Source organism: Cygnus atratus, chromosome 5, assembly GCF_013377495.2.
Source record: "Cygnus atratus isolate AKBS03 ecotype Queensland, Australia chromosome 5, CAtr_DNAZoo_HiC_assembly, whole genome shotgun sequence".
NCBI lineage: Eukaryota > Metazoa > Chordata > Aves > Anseriformes > Anatidae > Cygnus > Cygnus atratus.
In genome coordinates, this window is record NC_066366.1 from 53,313,499 (window position 1) to 53,335,170 (window position 21,672).

At 37.6% G+C, this 21,672-nt stretch overlaps 1 protein-coding gene across 5 annotated transcripts in view; it reads left to right on the forward strand.

Moving 5' to 3' along the window:
• The window catches only part of WDR25 (WD repeat domain 25), a 66,540-nt gene that overhangs the window by 199 nt on the left and 44,669 nt on the right, over positions 1 to 21,672 (forward strand). For 2 of the 5 annotated variants that reach the window (XM_035566810.2, XM_050710816.1), the window contains exon 2: positions 2,336 to 3,111. In XM_035566810.2, the coding sequence (XP_035422703.1) occupies positions 2,395 to 3,111 (717 nt within the window). In that variant the 5' untranslated portion in view covers positions 2,336 to 2,394. Of the gene's footprint in view, positions 1 to 13; positions 495 to 2,335; positions 3,112 to 21,672 lie in introns of those variants that run through there. The other 3 variants (XM_035566808.2, XM_035566809.2, XM_035566811.2) reach the window with 3 other exon arrangements.

A 21,672-nucleotide genomic window follows, 5' to 3' on the forward strand; every position in this document is an offset into this window, starting at 1 on the left:
GGGGCTCGGGGGGCGGGAAGCGGCCGGGGCCTCGCTGGGGGCTGGGCGGGCCCGGAGCCGGCCTCGGGAGCTCGTCGGCTCCCAGCTCAGGGCAACAAAGCTCTGTTAAAGCGTCTTCAGGCGTCCCTGTCCGCTTAAATCAAGCCGTTATTAAGTTAGCAGGGGGTTAAGGTGTGCTTCTGACGAAGCACGCGCTGGTCTTTTTTCTTTAGGGCGGCATAAGAAACTTTTAGCTGGGGTTTTTCTTTAGGAAGAGGAGCTGTATGGGAAGGCTTGATGACAGATGCTTTGCTTTTCCTAAAATACTGAGGCCTGTGGGTGTTGTGTGTTGTGCTGGGATGGGTTTATGTTGACCGGTGTAATTCGGCAGTTTCTTTCCAGTCTTCCACAGTAACGTGTTTATTTCTTATCCTGATATCTGCAAGGAAATGCCTTGTGCTTACCTCGGAACCTCACGTTGCATTGCCGCTTTCCCATGTGTGTTTAAAAACAAAGTAAAGTAGCTTTTGGAAGTCTGACCCACTCTACTTGTATGTCTTCATTCGTTGCTTTCAGCCAGAGGTCAACTTCTTACTGTTTGTTCATTGTGAATCTTGGTCAGAGTCTGTTTCCGACCTTGTGATACACATAATAACCACTAACTGTCATTTGTGAAGTGCAGTCCTTCAGTGTTAGTACTTATTTGGTGAGAGCTTTCAAAGTTGACTTGAAGGAAGAAGGACGCTTATTGTTGTTTTTAAATGTTTTTAAATGAGTTGTTCTGGAACGCTTCTTAATTATTTTTCCCTTTGAAATTGCTTAAGTAAAATGCTATTTTAACAAATGAAGCTGTAAACTCAAAAAAAAAAAAAACTCAAGGAAAAAAAATTCTCTTGCAGTTGTAAGGTGCTGAAACTTAAAACTATCATAAACCACAGATAAAGACAAAATGTCCTCTAGAGGGAGATCTTGATGCCTTTATGTGTTAAAATGTTAGTAGCTGTGTTCCAGTTAAGCATTTTGATCAGTTGGAAAGGGTCTGATGTTGATGAATGTGTATGTCTGAATAGGGTTTGTGCTTACCAACTTTGTTACAGAATGCAGACCGCAGCCTGTGATGTAACTGTGCTGTAGGTTAAATAAAACCTGCTCATTTTAATTCAAATAGATCTCATTCTGAAATTAAATTAGTAATCCTTACAAGTTCCAGCATACTGCTCCAGCAGCAGTGTTTGTAGGACTTTCATTTGCGGCATCAACCCTGCAAATGCTTACAGACATACTGCCTTTTGGACAGCAGTCTCAATCCAGCTGCTTTTGAGGGTAGCTTCTCGGACCTAAATTGAAGATTTCAGAAACTGATCTGGAAGTGTTGTAGGTTAAATCATTGTAGCATGATGAGTGCTCACAGCTGAGCAAGAAAACAAAGCAGAAATAGTTTGCCATTTAATCAATCTTAGTAACTGAAGGGTAGCCGTGCTTTTTGATTGCAAACAGCAGAGGTTAAACATTATTTTTGCAGACACCATCTATGATTTGAATGTAGTTAAACCATGCATGTAGTCCATATGTGCCATACAGATTTTTAGAAAAAGACTTTTCTGGGATTGTTACGGTGGTAAATTATTCCAGGTTCCATGCGCAATCTCAGTGTGTGATTTCTTTTTTCGTAGAAGTTTTGAAAAAGTTAGCTCCACAGTGAACTTTATTTTCTATAAGTAAACGTGAACAGTGAATTCAGTGTAGCTTCTGACCTATGCCTGTTACGTTAAACTAAAGGCTGTGTAGAGCTACCTCTGGATGTAGTTGGAAAAATTCTTTATCCTGTAAGACTACTGAGTGGATCAAAAATACATTTACTGTTTTTAGTTGCCAGTTGAACCCGTTCATGCTTAACAGCAGGGAGGAGTTGAAAGAAATAGTTACTGTTACTCTCAGTCCAAAGTACTTGTAGTATTTGTATTATTATAAATGAACATCCCAAACCACTGCATAATTACACTACCCTCTTGTTTATGTGTGAGGAGGAAGGAGTTCTACTGCAAGTAAGGTGGAAGTGATTTGCAGTACTTACGGTGGAAGTTTGTTTTCCTTTCTGTACTCATTTTTTCCTTGTTTTGCGGTATGCAAATGCATCTCTGCAATGCATTAAAAATGTATGCAAAGTGCTTGGAGGCAAATGATGTCGCACCATTGAATGTACAGATGTGCTGTAATAGAGGAATACATTCCAGGAATAAATGGGAATAAAATACTTAAGGATTTTGTTAAGAAAAGCATATTTATATCTTTAAGTTACATGTAGCGTAGTGTCCATAATAGATTGTGCTCTGAATGGTCAATTTTTTTATTGTAGATCGTTGCTTTGGAGGATTCCAGCACTGAGATTTCTGGAGTCTGCTATATCAAGCCATAATGAGTTCATCACTGGTTGCTTATGATGATTCAGACCCCGAGGCAGAAACTGAAAAGACTGAAGTCCCCAGTACTTCTAGCAGACAAACAAGCTTTCCGAGTTCTTCTCTGAATCCTGTTCAATACTTTGCACCTGGTAGTTTGAGAACAAAATCTACATATGAAATGCAGCCTACTGAGAACACTGACAATTTTGGCATAAGTATTGTTTGTGAAGATCTCTCCGAGCATTATGCACCGAATAATAACACTGATTTGACATCTCCTTATTGTAGGAGAGCATACTCTAGCCATACTGCATTAAGTATGCCCTACAAAAACTATGAACAGACATCAAGCTCTTCAAGAAACTCTGGAAATGGCACTTCCCAAAAGCGAATGCATAAAGACAGTCCTACAACTATAAAGGGAATTAGACCATATATCCCCAAAAGACTGCGTCAAGAAAATTCCAGTACCGGTGGAAAAAAAGAGTGTGAACAGGGTGAAAGCTCAAATTGTCATGTGAAGCTAGACGTATCAGGAAAGCAGACTATGAGAAAGATATCTGAAATAATTAAGCCATATTTGGGATCCAAATATAAAGTAACTGAAATCCCCAAAAGCTTGGTATTTCATATGTTTAAACACAGCAGTCCGGTTAATGAAATCCAGTGGTGTCCTGTGCGAGAACAAAGTCACATGCTTCTCTCAGCTTCTATGGATAAAACAATCAAGGTAATGTAAAACAAGATGGTTTTTGGACTGATCAACTAGCTTAAAAATACTGTATTAAATAATGATCTTCTTGGAATAGCATCTTTTCGGCAGTGTGTTCGGTAGTTCCACCATATTCAGAATTGGAGGAGATGCTTTTTCGTACCAGACCTGTTATGAACTCTCAGCTTAATGCTTTAATGTACCTACAATCCTGTTATTTCATAATGTGTATTTTTTTTGTATTAGATATGTTTTAGATCTTAATTTAAGAAGTTGGATTTGTACTGGGTCATATCTTTTAATTTGTATTAGTGTTAGGTTGTCGTTACTTTTTCCTTATCTAAGGTCGCAGTGGCCTTAAGCACTGTGGTGCAGGTTCTGCCTTCAGTCACTGAACAGCTGACTGCCAGCACTTTGCCAGGCCCAAGTAACTACAGCTGCAGGTGCTATGCTGGGTCTTGTGCGTCTTTCCTCTGAACTAGGATGACATTTTACATTGCAGGAAGGTGTCCTCTCATGATCTAAGGGAATCTTTCCACTTTAAGTTTGTTTCAAGGGTTAACTACTCAATACTTAAGTGTATTTTCCTTCTAACTTTAGTGAATTTGGTTTCAGTTCTTTGTTAATTTAGTCAATCCAGTAAGTCTTACTTCTACTTGCATAATCATAGGATATCCTGAGTTGGAAGGGACCCACAAGGATCATCGGGTCTAACTCCTGGCTCCATGCAGGACCACCCAAAAATCAGACACTGTGTCTGAGAGCACTGTCCAAACACTTCTTGAACTCCATCAGGCTCAGTGCTGTGACCACTGCCCTGGGGAGCCTGTCCCAGTGCCCGACCACCCTCTGGGTGCAGAACCTTTTCCGAACACCCAGCCTGACCCTCTGTCACAGCTCCTTGCCATTCCCTAAAACTTTCTTCTCAAATTCAGAGCTTTAAGTGAATCTTAGTGCTTAAGAGGCTGGCAGAACAGTCTTTGTATTAGCATATTTCTAAAAAAAAAATTAGAGGAGGGAACTTTAAAATGTAATTTGAATTCTGATTTGATATTGGTCTGCCATTTAGATCCCCCAACCCCAATAAATTCTTACTAAAATTGAGTTTTCTTTGTCCTTTTGCTATTTATTTTTGTACTAGAGAATTGAGTTTCATTTAGTTTGTCTTTTACATGATTCTTCTTATCTTAGTGTTGTTTCTTTTCTTTTCCCTTCTCCCAGTTTTGCCATGGGGCCCTGTGAAATAAGTGCTGATTTCACATCTTTGAAGCAGTGGTGTTCTTGAATCTCAGACATAGCTCTAGTTTTTTTTTCTTTCCCTCCCTAATGTCTATTAAAGCACTGGTGTTCACAGAAAAGAAAAACCAGGACCTATAGTATGAATTAAACTTCCTCCTCTCAATGGCTTAACTTTTTAAACTTTTATTCTCTTAATTTCACTTCTAGCCAGCACAACCTGTCACATTAGTGAATTTTGAATACTTTGACCTGTAAGGTAATTCTTTCCAAATATTTTTGTCCATCTTTTTCATAAAGACAAAACAGAAGAAAAAAGTACACTTGTTTTTCTTTGCAAGTCTTCCTTAATATACTGAGTAAGTTAAATCTTGACTGCTATCAGAACAACAACCTTAGAAAGAAAATATGATATGCAAAAAGTGCTGTTGGATGTTTTTGGCAAGCTGCATTGTATATTTGGGTTGTGCAAAATTATATGTACCTTTTGACTTCTATATGTCTCAGTTTGACTTTAAGCATGTGTATGACATTTTAAGATACTGCTTGTTTACTATCCCAGAACCTTACTTCATCTATAATTACTTTCACTCACCATTGTACTAAACTTGGTAAAACAATATAAATGAAAGTTGTCATTGCTATTTAAAATTATTAAAAAAAAAAAAAAAAAGCAAGTAATAGCCTGTCTGGTTTTTATTTTGTAAACAGGAAGAAGGGTTTATTCTTGTATTTACTAAAGCAATGTTTCCACCCCTGCTTGGAGGCAGTCTTTAACAGTTAAGCTGTTATTTGAAGGAATCTATTTGCTTTAGGTGCCCCAAACTATGGAAATTAAGTGTAAATGGAATATGTTAATATTCACCACACTTCAGAGTATGGGAATCTAAAACATCAGTAAAGTGACAACGTAACTGTTATGAAGCCTATTAAAATGCATCTCAGTACTTTGAAAGGTAAGCTGTAGAGAAATACCTAGAAAGAAATGCTTCTTACTGCTGTTTCTTAATGAGATTGAAGATTTAAGGTATGAGCAGTAACATCTTTGAAGTTTGTACCTTTATACAAATACCTTTCGAGCCAGTAGAGGGCACAGTTAGATTAAACATCGTCTTGATGTTACGGAACTAATTTCTCCAACTTTCAAGGGTCATGAGCCCATAAATCTCTAATGACTATGACAGCAGTGGTTTCTCTTCTGGGAATTTTTTTGGCTGTCTGCCATTGCCTGGAGTTGTCCATTTTCTGGTGTAAGCATAAAACAAGCAATTGAAAACACAGATGTAAATGTACTATTTTATTTATTTATTTTTTCAATCCCATACCTTCCTTCAGATTTTCCTTGTGTTGTTTTCTTCCAAGAACACCTGCTTGGAATTAATAGTTTAAATGCAGGCAGTGGAAGCTTGTTCTTTTTTCCTTTTAATGGGAATATCCATGGTAACCGACACTCAGGATGTCTGCAGTATTTACTTTGAGCATCTGATTTGGATAAGACTCAACAGTTAGAAGCCTAAAATCCTCATACAATTGAGACAAGTAGGTAATCCAGAGCCACAAAACTTTGTGCTTCCGGTTAATCATGTGAATAACTGAAAATTAGTATTTTTGTGTAAGTATCTTGGATTCAGTCCTTAACTTCAGCCTATACAGCATGATATTTACCGTTTGAAGATATCAGTCCAATATCAGTGGAGATTTCTCAGAACTGAGAGTTCTGTCTAAGCAGATCAGACTGTGGTGCTCATAGATCTTTTTATTTAATCAAAACTAAACTATACTCATAAGCAATTTTTGTATTATTTGGCCAAACAGTTTTGCATTTTTATGTTCTTCTGTGTTTAAATATTCTCCTCTTAAATTTTTCATCACAAACTAAGAATTTTCTTTTCTGGGAAAGGATTTTTTTTAAACATAAAGAAGAAGAAAGCTAAACCCAAGTATTTCTATCTTAATTTAGAAATCTTAGTTTCTTTATTCCCATATAAACTATTATGAATAAATCATTACTGTATATTTTATATTCCATATCACACAGGTATATATCTGAAATATATAAATGGAACTGATTATGTTTTTTTGTATTATGTATGTATCCTGTTTAAATCTGGGAAGATAAGTCTTCCTTTTATGTTTGCCAAGTTTAACTAGTGTGCACTTTACCATCTTCTTTATGAATCGCTGTAAGTCATACTACAATGTTTGCAAAAATTGAGTTGATGTTTTCAGTCTGTTGACTGAAGAATAAGCTAGTGTTGGGAAAGATAATCTGGAGCGCTTTGTGTAAATGTCTTACATATTTAGGGAGGAATGTTTCCTAGGATTTTGTTTTTCCATAATACGTGTTTGTTCTTAATGATTTTTATTTATTTATTTATTTTGGTGTGTATGGCTGCATTTAAGAAAACAATCAAACAAAACAGTGATCAACTGGTACTGTTGGAAAAAATCAGTTACCAGCCCGGCGGCATAATACTCCAGAGTAATACTCCTACCAGCAGATGGGGCCCTTCAGTATCTTAGAAAAGGATGGTAACTTTTTAAGGGATGGTAATTTTTCTTTTAAAGAATGGGAGACTTTAGTGTTTGCCTCCATTTTGTGTGTTGAAAGACATTAAATTTAAAGTTTATGCATGTGTTGCTAAAGATACAAGTAAACTTCATACAGACTTGAAAGTAAGATGCAACTTCATATGGGAAGCTATAGGTATTGTAGGTTAATTACCCACAATTCTTCCAATCCAGAAGATTTAGGAGAAACCTTCATGCTTTAAATCTGTAAGGGAAAAAAAGAAAGGTTATATTTAGGCTTTGGCAATAGTCTTTTATCCTCAATTTTCTTCAAATGTTGAGCTTCCCCTTTCAAAGGGGAAGCTGATAGGTTTCCTGCCTCTTTTGCCAGTTACCTAGGTTGGAAGCACTGATTCAAATTAGTGTGGTAGTGCTCTTCTTCGCTAATGCATCCTAACTGAATATTTAGTGGCTTTTGTTTCTAGTTTAAGTATGCATTTTAAAGATTCTGAACTTGATTGTCTTGATGTTTGTCTAAATGGATTCGATTCTTGGGATAATACTTTTTCCCTATACCTTTTGTTTTAAAAACTACTCTAACTGAAATTTAGGATGCTACTGCCACTTTTGGTTTTGTTGACTTAAACATAAAGGTTGTGATTTTAATATCTCGGTTGGTAATTTTTGTATACATTTTGAGACTCAACACAGTTATTAAAGCTACCTAAGTTTTGTAGTGTGGATATTCAGAACTTTCTGAAAATCGACACTGTTTAGTTATTTCTGGTTTAGAACCCCAATTACAGAATCCTAAATCACAGGTTGTCATTGAATACAGCAATTTGTCTTAAGTAGCAGGGTCTAGCCCAGCGGTCAGTCTCTAGTAGGGTCAGTAAGTAGATGCCAAGAGAAAATGAACTTGGCAAAGATTTATGGTGTCTTTAAGTCCTCCTCTAGCCAATGCTCATTTGAAAGTCAGGGGATTTCTGAGCTCCAAAGCATTTAATCTTTGTAATTTCCTAACTCAGTAGATCTCCGCCAGATACTTCTCTGGTCTTATGAGACTATCTTGTCTAAAGGTGCTAGCTCCAGGGTGTTATATAACTTATACTGGTCAAATCTAATGTATGAATTTTGCTTTCTGGAGTGAATCAAATACTAATAGAACCAGCATTTTTTTATTTTTTTCAGATTTTCAAAATCTTTTATTCTTTTGTGGCTGTGTATTCTGCAGGACAAAGATGGCATAGTAGTATATTCCACGAATTTGTTGTTCTTGATCCTGCTGTATCAGGCTGGAAGCAGTGGAACATGATAGCCTCTATTCATCCGTATAACATGTGTGACACTGGTGGCAATAGAGATTCCCTACACATTACTGTTAACCCTGTGTCAGAGTAACAAGTTCTGACATTTGTTTTCGAACCTCCTGCAAGCAATTCATTTGAAGGAGCCAGCATAGGTACTGTTCCTCATTGTTCTGCTACATGCCTGTCTGTTAATAAGGGACTGAATTTAGGCTGCCAGCTTGCTTCCTATAAACTCACACGTAGCTGTTAGATGGTTATAGCCTTGTCACCACTAGGCTAGGTTCAAGCGGTTCACTGAGCAGGGTTAGATGCCATGCTGCTAGTACCCCAAGCATTCTGATTTTTAGATTGATTTTAAAATCTGTGACAATGCTCATTTAACTGTAGCTGATGCACAAAATGAGATTTTGGGGAGACTTTCTCTTAAATGCAGACATTACACTTTAATCGAAAGAACTTTTAAAGTGATCTGTTCAATGTCAGTGCACTTCTAATACCGTATTGTAAAAGTAACAAGAAGTTCTTCCCATTATCTTGGAAGTGGCAAAGAAACTCATTTTGGAGAATGTACTGCTTACCTAGGTGTGAGGGGAAAAAGCATTGTCATTCTCATGTTGAAGAGGCGACTAAATAGGCTATTCTGAAATACTGAAGCTGACTTTTCTTAATGGTGCCTTGTTCCCTTTTCTATTTAGAACTATGTATATTTTTTTTCCAAGGATTTTGAGCTCGCTGATTATTAGGATGAAAGTATACTTATTTGATACATGTGTGTATAGTAATACGAGTTTCTTGAGTGCTGAAAGCCTTTCTCTATATATCTTGGTCTTTTTCTAAGGAAATTATTTAATATAATTTTTGCCCATAATGCTTATTTTATAAGAAAAGGGACATCATGCAGGAAGGAGTGTGCTTGACCATGAACAAAAGCTTCTGGCTGTGATTCTGTCTGGGTTATAATACAAGTCAGGAGGTAAGAGCCAGCTCTTAACCAACTGTTCTGCAAAAGCCATTAATGCAAGTTGATAAAGAACAATTCGGGAGGGTGGTGGATTTTGGTATCTTCATCACAAAAATGTTGGTGGGGTTGTTACATGTTTTGGTGTGTTAATACCTAGATGCGTTTGGAGATCGTTGTTACATGGAGATTTATTTTTTTAATTATTTTCTTGTTTCTAGCAATGCCGTTGTCAAGGAAACAGAAATCCTTGTAATGCCTTTGTTCACTTTCTCAGAATCCACAGCTGGAGATGACTTATATAGTTTTTAATATGTTCTTAGTAGTTGACACACTCTTGTGCCTCAAAGGATTTTTCAAAGGAGTATGTTTCTTTGAATATAAACAGCAGCATCCTGATCTCTACACTGTTTGGTAGGCCACTGTTTTCTTTCCTTTTTCGTTAACGAACTAAATTCAGTACTCCTTTAGACTGGAATTTATCCTAATGCTTGCACAGAAATTCGTATTAAACAAACAAAAAAAGGCAAAAAAGCAGTGAATATCTCAGCTTCTGGATTACGTTTTCAGTTTTGTAAGGGCATTTGTTTTACTTCTGCGCTGGGTCTGGCTGGGATGGAGTTAACTTTCCCTGCAGCAGCCCATACAGTGCTGTGCTCTGCACTTGTAGTTAGAACAGCAGTGGTTTCACACCAGTGTTTTGTCCACTGTTGAGCAATACTGGCACAGCATCAGGAGTTTTTCTAATCCCCCCAGAGCCAGCAGGCTGGGGGTGGGCGAGAGGTGAGGAAGGAACATCACCAGGGCAGCTGACCTAAACCAGCCAAAGGGATATTCTGTGCCATATGGTGTCACACTCGGCAATAAAAGGTGGGAAAAGGAAGAAAAGGGGAGGGGTGGGCTCTCGTTGTGAAAATGTCTGTCCTCCCGAACAATGGCCAGATGCGTTGAGGCCCTGCTTCAAGTATGTGGTCAAACGTCACTTGTTGGTGGGAAGTAGAGTAATTCCTTTCCCCTCTCTCTGTGCTTGCACATGACCTTTGCTTGCCTTTTTTATCCCCTTCCCCTCATTTCCCTTTTCACTTTAGTTTAAATTATTAATAATTTTCCATTAATAATTATTTTTTCCTTCAATTAAATTATCCTTTTCTCAATCCGTGAGTTTTTTCCTTTCCTCAGTCCCCCTCCTCTTCTGAGGAGAGGGAGTGAGGGGGAGATTGTGGTGGTGTTCAGCTGCCTAGCAAGGTAAAACCACCACAACTTCATGCTTGGAAATGCCTCCTGAATTAGGGTCTCTGCAAGGAATACTAGAGGAGTACCCCATGCTGGAAGTGGTGTCTCAGTGAGATTTTCCTGTTTTATGGCTATGCTTGAAGATGTAGCTTTGGGGAAGAAGAGCAGGGGAAGAAGGATACTTCATGATACTAAAAAGATACTTTCAAAAGAAGTGGGAATTACTTAAAGAGCAGTTCAGAAAATAAAGCTCTTCTGAAAGCAGTAGAACTGATGGAGTCTGGCTGTGTCTTGAGGCTGGCTAGCTGTGGATTATCTTCAACTTCTCCATCCTTCAGGGCTTCTGCAATGTCTTTACTTTTTTTATTCAGCTGCTCATTTTGATTAAATCTTGAGGGGCAATGAAGTCCTTCTGAGACCTCTGAAATTTGGTTGAGTTTGAGGGGTAGCTGCAAAGTGACAATGGGTGAGATGCACCAGAGATATGGCTCTTGTGGCAGTGTTACTTCACAAACCTTTCTTTCTCCAGGAACCCAAAAGGATGGGGTATGACTCTTGAATATCCTTAAAATGTTGTGGAAGAAGAGATTCTGTTTCTTCATGTTATATAGAAGGATGTTTTTGGTTACTCATTAGTTACAGAAATATCAAAAATAGTAAATGTTTTCCTGACTTTTTCTTAGAAACCTGTCTGTCCTGAATTGCTGAGCTTTGCACTTCCTTCCTGCTAAGAGCTCTTCCAACTGTTTACTGAATGTCTCTTATGTGGGCTTTAGCAGACAAGTAAGCAACCTTGTCCTCCCCCAGCATAGCCAACCCATTAGCAGAGGAAAATGTCGGTGCCAGAGATGGCAACAGAGCAGTGTCCCTAATGAAGCTTAACTGATGATGTCATAAATTAAGCCCTCCAATTATATGTAGGATCTCTGTGGACAGCTCTATGGAGCAGAACATCGTCTGAAATGGGAAAAGCATATTGTGGTGTTATGTCCCTTCAGATGCTTCAGTAATATTCCTGGTCAAAATGTTGTGATTTTTGGAACTTGGAAAAAACAGAGGTAGAATAGTTTTATGTTCTCAAGTTACTTTAATGCATTGTGGGAGTATCAACCTTATCACTGGTAGAGAAATTCCAAATGTTTCTACTGTTTAAAAATATAAATAACACCAGTGTAAGTTTGCTTCTTTTCTAGAAGTCTTGCTTTATAGATGCCTCTTACATACTGCTATATATATTTAAAAAAAAAATCTGCTAACAAAACTACAAGGCATCTTATGACTTGGATTCCCTACCTCTCTTGGTCTGTCAATGTTGTCAAGGAAACAGATCTTTGAGAAGCTTTGCTCTACTTTTTCAGGTTCTATAGAGAGATTACTTGTGTTGGATTTATCCAGCATCAGGAGCAGAGGCAATTTGCCTGAAGTTTCTATTACTTATGTATAATATGTTTTTGTTCTTGTCTCTTTTTCTTTTTTAAAAGACTTTATTTTTAGCATGTATAAAATTGCTGCATCTTTAAGCTTATAATATCAGTAAATGTACCAAAGGTCGTTGCCTTTTGATTTTTAGATGAAGCCCAATAGAACTTTAATGACAATCTTATATATTTATGCTATAAAGACAAGTGTTAGTTATAGATTCCCTTTAATTTAAAGGGAAAAAGAAACATTAATAAAAACTTTGTTCTTTTAGAGATCCTGCTTCACTACTGTGGAACTAATGACTTACCACCTCCTATCATACACATCGTGTTTCATTGCAGTAATCCTCCATCTTCAAAGAAAAATGCATTTTGTGGCTGGTCTGGAACTGTTTGATTTGTCTTCCAGTACATGCATGATGGAATGTGCAGACTTATTTATTTTTTAACTTTAAACCCAGCTGCCTTTTTTTTTTTCTTCCCTAGGACATATCTAAAATGCAACTATAGAAACTTTCTACTTTCCAATTTTTCAATTGGCTAATAGATTAAAGATAATGGGGTGGGAGAGAATGAGAAATAACGAAGACCACACATGCTTGTATGTTGTACACATGCCAGCTGTGTAGCATCTTGCTTTATAAAGTAAGATTTTTGAATTCACTCTGTTCTCTAGGCTCATTGCCTTTTTCTAGATTAACATTTCCTTACTAAAATATTTTTTCTTATTCTGAATGTTGCGATTAGTGGCTGGAATATAATTTTTGGCATGTGAGCAATATGTCTTCCTTGATGATAAGCTTAAGGCTGTTGGTGGAGAAATAGCGGGCTGAAGATTCAGTTAACGGTGTTACTGACTGGTTATTGAGGTTTCTGCATGCTATATATAGAACTGGCCTGGAGCTGCTCAGGGAAAAATATAATTTGTAACTACAAACTATAAGCAGGTAAAGCTATAGGGCTGTTATAGTCCTACAGCTTAATCATCTCATATACAGATAATTGAAAAAGTCCTCCCAAAAGTGCTTACTTTCTCATAAGGAAATTTCTCTCATAGTTTTGAGTCAGCATTTAAATTTGAGAACTATACATTTTTTTTAACAATGCTTTTGTATTTGTGAGGAGAAATAAGTTGCTAATGTAAGGGCATTAATTTAGAGAGGAATAAGCATGATAAGGTGATGTGCATTACTAGTTGTATATTTCTGATGACTTATTTCCTTGCTGCCTTGTTGTTTTCCTTGCTTTCTTTTCTGTGACTGTCAGACTCCCTAGCCAGACTTTTCATGTCTTCTTACTCTTTCTTGACGATGTTTCTTGCTTCTTATTTCCTCTGCTTTTTCTGGAGCTTCTAGCTGCTTTCTGCCCCAGCTTGGTGTTTGTGATACCAGCTTAATCAGCAAGTGTTATCTGGAAGACTTTTGTGTAATTGCTTACGTACACAAATGATTTGTTTTGTATCTTATTTAACCTTTTCCATGTACTGTGGGGTCTAAACTCTTGTAGTCAACCTGGCTGTAAGTAGGACTTGATATTCATAGTTTCTTCTGTAATTTTGCTGCTGTGTGATGGATTTGGGGTATACTATTGGGTGCGGCTGGCTTTTATTACTGAAAAAAAATAATAGTTGTAATGAAAAAGTGACTTGAGCAAGCCAACTGATACATGGTTGGAAGTTGGCTTTCAGATGGTTATTTTAAATCATCATCCGTACACTGTCCCTCATAGTTAGATATTACTTTAAATCAGCATGAGTAATAAAGATGAAGCAACTGCTTCTTGAAATAAGAGAGTCAACCAGTTTATGTTGTTGATGGGACAGAATTTGCTCATAAATTGGGATTAGGCTATTTCTCGCGGGTAGAGATTTGTACTCAAGTACATCATTATTTTTAGAACTGTTGTAGCAATGCATTATTATGTGCTATACACTAAGCATGTGCACTGTTAGCAGTATCTGGCAGGACTGTGGTGTAGAACAGCTGCCTTTCATCTGCTGGTTTGGTTTGGCAGAGCTTGGCCATAGCTGTTGTCCCTGCTGTGTCATCTTCTCCCAGTGGATCATGTGCAAGGAGACAGCTTAAATTGCTTCTTTTAGGTTGTTGTGTTCATGCTTATTTGTTTTATTGACTGCATTAATAGAAAAGATGGTTATCTGATCATATTGATATATGTAGCTGTATAAAAAGCTGTAGAGTGCCCTTTGGTGAATCACAAGTTTAATATAAACACAGTAGCATAATATAGAAATACAGTCCAAACAGGTATGTTTTGAACTTAATAGTCACTGTTTAACTGAAGCTTAATGTAAAAACAAACAACTCCCCCAAAGGGTTAGTAAATGGCAGTTTTCTCCCTCTTGTTTTCTGAAATAGCTCACATGTCAACAGCAAATAGATATGCAGTGTTTCAGAAGCTGGGAGTGTAGTTGCTAAGACTGTACTTATTCTCTGAATAGAGCATCATTTCTAACTCTAGTAATGGATGTACAAAATCTGCAGGGTGCAAGAAGGTCTTTGAATGTATCTATCCAGGCCTTAATTACCCTGTAGGAATTGAGGATGCTTACCACAATGTACAATTTGCCTCCGAAGTGCTCTAAGTCTGAAATTGAGGTGTCTTAACACTTATGAGGAATCCCTACTTTTAAAAGAGCATAGATGTATGTGACTTGGAAGTGATTGATGCTAATGAATATGATACATTGAGGTGAAAGGAAAATCAGATTATTTAATAAATGGCTATAGCAATTTAGCTAATCATCTCCTGGGGAGTTATAATACATATACTCTTCTACTGGAGTTCTTCTCCTTTGCCTGCTGGCAAGATACTGATTGCTTAAGTGTTTTGGGCACAATTATTAACTGCTAGTGACCACTACTGTGACCGTGCTTTTAGGTATTTTGAATCCGTTATCATTCTTAATGTGCTATTATTACTGTGACATCAATGAGAAACAGCCAAATTCATGCCATGTTATTCTTCTCCTATACAGTACAGCAATAGAAAATTTGGTGTTCTGAAGTCATCTATAATATTTTTGTCATTATATATTCATTTCCCTTGAATTACTTGAATTACGTGCATCAAACTGCTCTGCTTTAACCATGTCATCCCAAATATGCTTAATATTGTGTGTAAAGTAGTTTATTTATCTGAAGTGAATTTAGTATTCTTTCTCAAGCCAGAAACTTAGTATACATTGTATACAGTTAGGGATGGGGTTTTAAGTGCTTTTGCTGTACTTGGCTTCTCCTTCTGCCAAAATATTTCCCACTTTTCATATTATACAACAAACCATAGCTTAAATTGCTAACTGATTTACAAGTATATTGTAATTTCTGCTTTTCTCTTCATAGTTTTCCAGGAACTTTCCATTTGAGATGCATCTACAGGGTTAGCTGTATTACGGTGATTAATCACAGAACACTTAAAGGGTAACTGCAGAATAGGTGGGAATTCTTCCCTTTATTTTGGTGTGTGAGGGGAAGTTACTTCTCTTGTGCTGTCTGCCCAGCATAGATGTATAATTGCTATCTTGCTTTTAGGTGGCTGAAAAATTAATCTGCATGAGCATCTTCCACAGAGTTAATCATCTATGGAGTGATTATCCCTGAATCCTTCTGCACAGTAAAGAACAAACTATGTTAAAAGATGGCAGTCCATGGCAGAAATACTTTGTTGTGAAAATCAGAATCTCTGATCAAGCAATATTTTAAGTATCCTTTACTGGAAAGGTACTTATTTACAGATTACATTACAAACAAAGCTCACATAAAAGGCAAAGGTTGCCTGTTTTCAGAGGGGAAACAGGAAAAAAAAAGCTTTCTAGCTTGTGGTGTTTTTTTCTTGGCTTCCTGTCTTATTCAGCATTTGGTAAGAATATCCCTTCTTTTGCAAATAGTGGAATTTAGCTAAAACAGATTGTTCGGCACAGATAATTAAAATATCACATGAAGTCTGATCATATGAATCTTACTGTTTGGTCTGCTTTGCCTCAACTGTTCTTGCAACTTTTGTTTTTATATTCTGGCTGAAAATTTATGGTGTTTCATTCAGAGTGCCTAATACCTAGCGTTAGACTCCAGGCTCCTTCAGTATCAGTTTCCATATTGCTTCAGAGATTACTTGATGTGGATTTTTAAATGATTCAAGTAAGTAGCACGTGTAATCTGCACACTGGGTTATGATCTGCATGGTACAATACTGTCATGCCATCTGTGTAGAGGAGATGAATTTCCATAGTGAAAAACATGTTTTAAAATGTTTTCCTCTTAATTTGCTGTAACTTCTGTCTTGAGTATCAGAAATTTACACATTTATTCCACTGCAATGTCAAAAGTTATCTTGCCATAGTTCTACAGAGATAAAACAGGAGAACAATACTAGCGATGTAGTTTTGCTTCTTATTTACCCCTTCTATTTCCTAGCTGGATTGTTCTAAAAAGCAATACTCCTTGGAGAGTGCCCAGCTTCTCTGAGGGGATTAAAATCTTCAGTAGCTTTAAGGACGTGTACCTTAGCAGCTGGCCTTCTGTTAATGCCTGCTTGGATGACCCGACTTGCTTCAGGCTAATGTTTGCTTGGTAATGTTGGTGTAACGTAACCTCCTGCTGCTGGTTTTATTCTGCTGACCGCTTTGTGTGGGACTAGAAGTGGTTCACGCACAACTTTCTTTCTGCATTTTTGTGCTATATATCATATTTCATCCCTGTAGTTTGACTGAATTTGTTTTCCTAATGACCTTGACTCAGCTGTAAACAAGATAGAAGAAAATATACAACCTAATGTGGATGTTATCCTTAGTATGCGTAGTAGTGTACTCCTGGCTTCACGACGAGTATTTTCAAACAACTATCACACACATCAGTCTTATGAATGTGTGTGTAATTAGGGGAGATCAATCATTTTTATTTTTATTTTCATTTCCATCTGATGGTGTGAGGAACTTATTTGTAACTATCTCTTCTGAGAAAACAATCTAAATTAGTGTTTTTATCAGCTTTTGCCTGAAGAGGAGTTTCTTAACAAAAGCCACATACTTGCATTTGAACACATATTCCCTACATTAGCAGGTAAGCAAAGGTATCCAATTTTCCCGAGCAACAAAATACTTGATTACAGGTCTAATGATAGTTTAAGAGGTGTTTTCAGATGTGCTGAAATCAAGGACTTGAAGCAGATGAACTTAATTATCTTTGTGAATATTCACAATCACATTACGTACTTTAAATGTCACATTTGGAAATAGTGCCTCATTGCTAGTTAATTAACAATAATTACTCAAGGTAGCACTTACATTTCTGGAATTTCTTACTGACTGTGAAAAATGTGTTTTGCTTCTAAAGGTTTAGCTGTATAAGAAGTAGATTTTACTTAATGCATTCTTAAAGTGTTACTCTTGCTTAGCCCCTCTGTTCTTTTTACATCTTATACTGCTGCATGAAGAATCAGCTGGTCCATTCTCTTTGCTCTGCTACATCTGGGCAATGAGTTTAACACATGAACTATGGTGTATATAACTTTCTTTTGTTCTTTTTTTTTTTTTTTTTTAAAGCAAGCAGTTAAACTTAGTAGAAGAAGAGGAGAGAAGCAATAGAAAATTAGACTGGCAGTGTAGCAATCCATCATAAAGCGTTACAAAGGTGTGTTGACACCTTCAACTAAAGAAATATGGTTTATGATAATACCAGAAGGTTTTTTCCAGTCATAGTGCCTATGCTCAGTATGTTGTTCTCTGTAAGAACTGCTTTTCTTGGCAAAGAACATCATACAATACAAGGTAGCTTAAACTGCAGCCAAAAAACCCCCTACCTCTTAGATCCTAGAAAATCCTCCCTGTTCCTGTTCTCAGCTTCCCTCTTCCATCTTTCTTTTCCGCCTTTCATGTAGAAATTTAGTTGAAATGTGAAAGGATTCCCTTTAAGTCTTCTCCCTTCCAAAATAAATCTATCTTTAACAGTGATAGTTTCCTTGTTTGCAGCTGCACACTTCACATGTGCACATGTGTGTGTGCGTGTATAATATTTTTAAAGAGCTTAAATTAACAGAAAGCCTCTGTTGTCAATTAGGCTTATACTTACAAACTGGATGTTCTCTTTACCTGAAGACTTGAGCATTTCCTGTGTGAATGAGGTGTCCCTTGAAATCCTGGCAATAATGTATAACCTACTTTACATAATCATCTTTTTTCTTTTTTTCTGTAAAGTACATAAAATGCTTTATTATTAAGTTTTAAATTCATGACAGCATTTATAATGTGGAAAGCAGATGTTTGAAATCTCAGGCATCAATTTAAAGCTAATTCTGAGAACAGGAAGAGAAGCTACTAAAATTTAGAAACAGTCGTGTAGATTAATTAAACTAATTATGTATGCATTGTGTGGGGGGAATGGAGATGCCTTCATGTACCTGTAGTTATATTCAATGAAGTGATGAACGTTATTTGGGGTGTTATTATTAAAAAAAAAAAAAAAAAAAGTAATGGGAACACATGGACAAGAATATGAGTGACAGGAAGCTGAAATGATAAAAATGAATTAGCTTGTGGAAGGGTCCAACGTTATGTGAAAATAATACTGACAGTAGTGGAAGTGCTAACACTTCACTGAGGAAACTTCCCAATAGTAATTTTTCAGTTGTAGAATGACCTGGAGGAAACAAGCTTTTCACAACTAACAGTTTTTAATTCGAAGTATTTGGAGAATATCATAGACTTCATCTAACTTAATGGTAGTGTTCTGAATGTTGAAGGACTTTCTATATTTACATTTCTATGTCATATAGGTTGAAGCAAAAAAAATACTTATTTCCCCCCTCCCTCTGTCCTTTATACATGAGGGACTCTTTTCTTTGCTTTTTAAGACTGGTGATAAATCTATTCTTGGATTGTTTAAGTACAAAGTCTGGATTATCAAAACAACAGCTAATGCAAATTATTTTGTTGTTCTCCTTTAATCTTTAAATTATTCTTTCTGTAGTTCTACTGTGATAGTGAAGTAAATACAATGAAATACTTCTCATGGTGAAGTAACAGTCCCTAAGCATGTCATATTGCGGTGAGAATCTAATTCTGCTTGATGTCAAGTTGTATTCCTTAAATGCTTGTTTCTGTAGTATCAAGGAGTCGAGCACTCTGGGACCTGTGGTGGAGGCTGGTATGGGTGTATCTGCACTGGTTGGATGGATCTCTGTACTGCGTTAGGACAACATATGTGAACATGCAAAGCCAGTTTTGTTGAATAGACACGCATTGGGTTTGCAAATCATCTATCAGTACCCTTTATCCTAAAGGGCTTCAAGAAATCTGTCTAACTTTCTGTTGGGTCGACTCTGTAATAGCTTGCTTTTCAACATTTAGCAGGAGAGAGATTAAATTGTCCCTGTGACAATGTGCAGAAGCACCACAGGGCAAACAAAATGATTTTATAGTAACCAAGCTATATTACAAAGAGGAATATTAAACATACGCCTCATAACAGAAGATTGCAAATATGAGTATCAGGCCTCTTTCTGTCTAATGGGTTGCATAGATATGCAAAGGAGAAATAACAAAAGCTAATCAGTTTTGTTTTGTGTAAAGATGTTAATATGTAGATACTTGAATTCCCTCCAAAAAAAAAAAAATTGAGTAATCTAATGATGCGTGTTGACATTGTGTAAATTGCTTAGAGGAACTGCAGTAATCACTTCACTTGAAAAGAGAACAGGCTTAAAAAGAAAGTAGGATGACACAGCTGATGTTGTACATCTGTGCTAAAATTCCTGTGAATTAGTCAAGTCTAACTTAACCTGAGACAATCAGTGCAAGGCTGGTCTGGGCTGTACCAACTGGAGAAAACAGCCAGAATGGTACCCTTCTCTTGGACATGGATAAATGCAGATGTGAGGGGCAGGAAACAGTGCAATGGCCCCAGCATGCTGGAGAGAAACGTGGCAATGAGGTACTTTTGTTGGTGACCTGGGGGAAGCTGGAAGGGCAGGTGAGGTGAGGTGCCTTTCAGTCACAGGAAGGCTCCTGGCCCACTGCTGCGTGGTGCCCTACCAGTGGGCCAGGCCACAGTTGTGGTGGTGTCTGTGTTGGGTGAAGAAAATTGAGTTGAGTGGTGTGTGTTTGGAGGGAAATCAGGGGAAAAAAGAAGAAATTCCAGTCAGCAGTGTCTCTACAGCATCTAAATGGCAGGAATGTGCTGAGGGAATACCTCTTCTGTGCACCGTTGTGCACATTTAAGGAAAATGTAGGCTCTGGAAGACAGCCATTCCCATCTGTGGTGCAGACTATTTGCTTCGAGTCAGCAGATCTTATAGCAGGCACTGAATCAGTGCCTGCTACATCCCAGGAGCCAAACGTAAGCCTCTGAGAAATCCCAAGGTCTTTAGAGCATCTACACTTCCCAATGCTACAGGCGCTTCTCCTAAGTGACAAGGAAAACCAAACATCTGTAACGTGACGATGCCTTGTATCTCAGTGTGTTCTGAAATACTCTCCAGCTTTCAGGATTTAACAGTATTTTTACAGACTTAATTCTGAACAAAAACAGTCTTATGCCATTCAGTAGAGAGTCACCCAAGCAGGAATTTCTGCTGTAGAGAGATTTGGCTCTTGTGTTGATCTCTGTAAGAGGAACATCAGCAAGGACTCTGGAAATCAATTTAGTGCTGTGTGGTGTCGTCTGAAGGCTCTTTAATTTACATAGAAAACAAATGCATCTGACTGACATACTGCCACTAACTGTGGGTGTTGGATGGCAATAACTTTCATCAGGACATATCAGCTTGTTCCAGGGAAGGTGGGAGACCGAACCAGAGGCCTTTGTCCCTGTGACAACGCAGTCACAGGTGTATTCTTAAGAGCAGCTTATAATTATCCTCTGTTTTAAGTAAGCTATCAAAACAAATCACCTTTTTCAGTGCTCTCTTGTTGTCCTGACTAATTTGATTCTAGTGCCAAAGCCAGCTGAGGTCCCTGCTACAACTGCAGTTCAGCCCGACCCCCAGTGTCACTCAAACAACCCGCCTGCCTGTCATCAAGCGGCATTGTGCCCTGGGAGATGAACAAATCTGCTCTTACTTGAAGACCTTTACTGCAAGAACTTAATCAAACAGTGAGCCTCCAGTCATCTTTTCATACCTGTTTCTGAACTCTGGCAGGATAAGGCTAAAAAAACAAAAAAACTAAGCTGCTTTTTCACACCACCCTGTATTCCTCTGCACCTTGGTTATAGTTTAAATAAATGATAAAAATGTATAGTTTTCTGGTTATTCAATGTCTTCTCTGTTTTTAGTTTGTTTCCCTTGGGATGGCAGGCATTTCAATTCATATGATGTCTAAGGAACACTGGGTTGCATAGTGCTTCTCTTCATTGCTCACTTCCCTGAAAGTATTTTTATTATATATATATTTAATTTTTTAAAAGCATCATGTTTAAAGAAACATTATGGGATAGAGTTGTGAAAATGAGATCCTTGTCTGTTCTTTTATGATATCGTTGTCACTATCAGAGCGTGGTTTGGGTTGGAAGGGACCTTAAGGATCACCCAGTTCCAGCCCCCTGCCATGGGCAGGGACACCTCCCACCAGACCAGGTTGCCCAAAGCCCCATCCAGCCTGGCCTGGAACACCTCCAGGGATGGGGCATCCACAGCTTCTCTGGGCAGCCTGTTCCAGTGCCTCACCACCCACTGAGTGAAGAATCTCTTCCTAATATCTAAATCTACCCTCTTTTAGTTTGAAGCCATTACTCCTTGTCCTATCACTCCACTCCCTGATATATGGTCCAAACTCATAATTAGTTTTAAGTGTATAATTGGTTCCAAGTATTCAGGTGGTGTTTAAACAGTGTTTGTATAAATCTTTAGTTTTTCCTGTTTGAAACACATCATTGGGGTTGGATGAGATTTTTTTTCTCTT